Here is a 3981-nt window from a genome sequence, read left to right as displayed (position 1 = left end):
ACACCTGCACTTACTCTTCCACTCGCCAATAGCGAGCTCCAGGCTCTCGAAGGAGTCATCATAGGGCTGAGAGTCTGGTTCGCAGTCTGGGTCGTGATATTCAGCCACGTAAGGGTGGGACAATCCCTGCTTAGCTGTCAGCCTGGCCTCAGGATCCAGCAGCAACATCCCCTCCAACAGGTCTATAACTGGATGTATCAAGACACAAAACACTTTAAAGCAGATTTTTTTTAATTCAAAGATTCACTGCAGTAAAATCTACTCATCGCACATGTAAAATGTGCGTCACTGGATTCAGCAGCCACGCTCTCCATTTACACATACTTGAAATATCTGGTTTGAGCTTTAATCTAAGTGGAGTGTGAGGGAACATCTTTGTAAATAAAACTACTCAAGATTTCAGATGTGAATAAAATAAAGCAGCCCACCATCGTCATCCAAGCCTGGAAAAGCTTCCTTGAAGTTTTTCTTCTTTTGTGGAGGGAGACCTCGCACATATGATTGTGCCTGAAACACACATTTGTTTCCCTGTTAGAGCTTTATAAAACAGAAAAGATCAGCAGCAACAGCCAAACTAAAATCTCTGCAACACATGGAGAGTGTAAAAAGTAAGGCACGCAGACAAAGCCCTTCCAGAAACAACTGTTGCAGCTCCACAGCCTTTTAAAAACACCTGACTGCAAAACTCACATCTTTACTCTGCATCTTCTGCACCAGGGAGGAGTCTGGAGTCCCTGTTAGACGGAGGATCTTCTTCAGCTGATCGATACCTGAACAAGCTTGTTAAGAAAGGCTGAGAATATTCAACATGCACGAGGTAGATCTGTTGGCAGAGTATGCTTGCCAGCATTAGCTGAAAGCACTCTCAAATAAATACGGCTTCAAAACACTAACATGGTGCTAGTGAAGCTTTAAAATACAAAGTCCAAAACGAATGGTCAATAGCACGATGGCCGCATCCATCCTTTATGTACAGTAGATCATTTATCTATGGTAAAAACCCAGTTACCTTAAAGACTTCCTATTGTGTCCAGTTCTCTGGGAGCTTTTCATTAAAATCTTTAAGGTAAGTATTAAAGCTTGCTATGTTCTTAGAAGGGAGGCCAGATTTCATCATCACATACTCAAGAGTTCAGTGCTGTCCTACCTCAAAAAGGACTGTTAAAAAAATATATCATTGTTGTTCCCGTCTTGTCTTTTCTTCCCTTATCATCATTATTATTATTATTACTACCTTATTAAAAGTTTTAGCATTACACTTGAGTGATGGATTTAACAGATAGAAAACTGACTAAATATTCCTGCAAACATCACCAACTCTTGAGTCAAGATTGGGGCAATGACATAATATAGACGTAGATTTTAGCGATAACCTACTCTCAGCTTTCTGGTCATCGAGACACCAGGAATAACAAACTTTTACAGTGCTTCACCTGACTCTTTTTTTTATTTCCTTAACATTCAAATAAAAAGAAATCACGCTGGGTTGTGTCTCCCATAACTGAGCATACAGTTTCATTAAAATGTGTGTGGATACTGTCCTGTCCTCGGAAAAGCACCTGGCCAGTGATCATTTCAGCCAGTATACAGGCAGCTGACCAGACATCCACTGCAGAGGAGAAGAGTTCAAAAAAGGACCTGAGTATTAGCACATTGTAGCATGTTGCAACAGTCTGTTTATATCTTAAACAAATAACTATTTGCTTTGAAGGTAAACAACATTATTACCTGTCTGGCTGTAGTGCATCCAGTTAAATATGACCTCTGGTGCTCTGTACCACCGTGTTACAACGTAACCAGTCATTTCACTCTCTGTATGTCTTGCCAGGCCAAAATCCAGAATCTGAGATCAAAGATATTTTGTTGCATCTTCATCTACAGTTAAAATGAAATGCTTTGCCTATTTTAAGCATGAAGGAGAGGATGGTAAAATTATTTAAAGATCAAAAATCTAACTGCTACATCTTTTTTTATTTTAACTCCTGATTTTGACTGTATAATGCTTTTTTCTTTCATCTTACCTTTAATTCACAGTTCTCATTCACAGCGAGATTACCAGGCTTCAGATCCTACAAGACATTAAGTCATTAAGTCAGTGTATTACAACCTTAGAAAAATGAGCAGTTAATACAAAAAATAATACAGAAAAACCCAAACAGTTCAACATGTTGGGAAATAACATTCTGAATGGCTTCTTTACTTAGAGATAAAGGAATGTTTGCATCCTTTTTGGGTATTTCTCTCATTTATCTAAGATATAACTCCTTGTTTCCTCCATTGGCCTGTTGTGACCTGGAAATCAGTCAAGTCGGTGTGTGGTCATTAAAGATGTTCAAAGAGAAGGCAAATGTTAAAGGAGGAGCTACAAAAAAGGATGCACAGGGATGGGAAAGAGGCCATGTTTGTATCAGGTAATGTTTCTTCTGTTTAGTGGGTCATTCCAAGAGCTGTGTACAACTTGTACTTACAGTTTTACCTTAATGCTGGTAAAAAGCAATGACATCTCAGAATTGTCTACTTTTCATTTTCAGGCATGCGGAAGAAAATTATTTCTGAAACACTGCCAAAACACAGAGCTCTCAGGACGATGTTTTTAAATGTAAACACAAAAACCGATCACATGTTGCCTTGCAAGACTATTTGCATGAAATGAGTTACTAATCCCTCTTTTATTACTCTTAATTATTTTGCTCCATTTATTTTTATGTAAACACAATTGTACATTAATACTTTGGGTTAGGTAGCTTCATTTTGAATGCCTTTGAGCATATTTTAAAATGAACCTGAATTATTAGATTCCTCAAAGACAGTAGGCCTCAAAAATGAAAAATGTGCATTTTCTTTCAGTCTGGCATGAAAGTTGAATGAAAATGGCAAAATAGTATTTTTCCTCATTTTAAGTCTAAGAATTTCATGTTAAAAAAATATTAATACAATCCAACTTTATCTATCCATCCATTCGCTTCCGCTTAACCTTTCCAGGATCACGGGGCGCTGGAGCCTATCCCAACTGTCATAGGGCGAGAGGCAGGGTACACCCTGGAGAGGTTGCTAATATGTTGCAGGGCTAACACACAGAGACAACCATTCGCACTCACTCATTAACTCATAGATTCACACCTATGGGCAATTTAGATTGGCCAATTAACCTATCCCCACTAACTGCATGTGTCTGGACTGTGGGAAGAAGCCGAAGTACCCAAGGAGAACACGGGCAGAACATGCAAACTGCACACAGAAAGACCCCGGGCTGATGGTGGAATTGAACTCGGGACCTTCTTGCTGTGCAGCAACAGTGCTAACCACCTTGCTGATTCAACTTTGTACCATTCAGAAATTTCGACTGGTTATCTTTTTTTAATGTGAAGTTTGTGCTCTAATGCCATTATCTATGTCTAATCTCTGGACTACAGCTTTAAGGCTAACTGTGCCTGTGTGACAAAGTATAAATATGCCAAAATCACTTCACTGGACCATTTTCAGAAACATAAAGTCTCATTTTGCCCAATGTACCCAATGTAAATGCAAAATTGAGGACTGGAGTCAACTGAAGTAGATCAGTGTGAAAAGGGTTACTAAGCTCTTCTTGAAACTATTTTCACACATGTACTCCAGCCCTAAACTTTTCTACATTTTACCCGACCCAATAGCACAGTAATTGTCCAGTCCTGCAGTGTGATAGAAGGGATAACTGTGAAAAATATCTGGATCTACCAGTGGAGAATACTTTGAAACATCCAAGGAGATGCAGGCCACTGTCATCTCAGTAAAAAGTTCTGAAAGATCTGAAAATAGGTTAGGAATTGTCATGAAGTCTACTCCCATGCGACTTTTTAAAATATTTTTTGATTCAGACACTGCTGTCAATAAAAAATGAGGTGTAATGTGTTAAAAAGTGCTAGGACCAATTCTGTTTACATTATACATGCTTCCCTTAGGCAGCATCATTAGAAGACATAGCATACATTTTCACTGCTATGC

The 3981-nt window shown here is 38.9% G+C and overlaps 1 protein-coding gene across 1 annotated transcript in view; it reads right to left on the bottom strand.

Annotated features, from left to right (window-relative positions):
- Window positions 1-3981, bottom strand: part of LOC102194943 (mitogen-activated protein kinase 14A) — a 14612-nt gene that overhangs the window by 904 nt on the left and 9727 nt on the right. Inside the window, exons 6-11 of the mRNA XM_013913130.1 lie at window positions 2022-2069; window positions 1729-1843; window positions 1538-1609; window positions 691-770; window positions 429-507; window positions 15-188 (exon numbers count right to left, since the gene is read on the bottom strand). Coding sequence (XP_013768584.1) covers window positions 15-188; window positions 429-507; window positions 691-770; window positions 1538-1609; window positions 1729-1843; window positions 2022-2069 — 568 coding nt within the window. The remainder of the gene's footprint in view (window positions 1-14; window positions 189-428; window positions 508-690; window positions 771-1537; window positions 1610-1728; window positions 1844-2021; window positions 2070-3981) is intronic.

The sequence above is a fragment of the Pundamilia nyererei genome, unplaced genomic scaffold (genome assembly GCF_000239375.1).
Source record: "Pundamilia nyererei isolate P.nyererei 1_Seehausen unplaced genomic scaffold, PunNye1.0 scaffold00116, whole genome shotgun sequence".
Lineage (NCBI taxonomy): Eukaryota > Metazoa > Chordata > Actinopteri > Cichliformes > Cichlidae > Pundamilia > Pundamilia nyererei.
The sequence above is the reverse complement of the archived record's forward strand: the minus strand, read 5'-3'. Positions and strand labels throughout refer to the sequence as shown.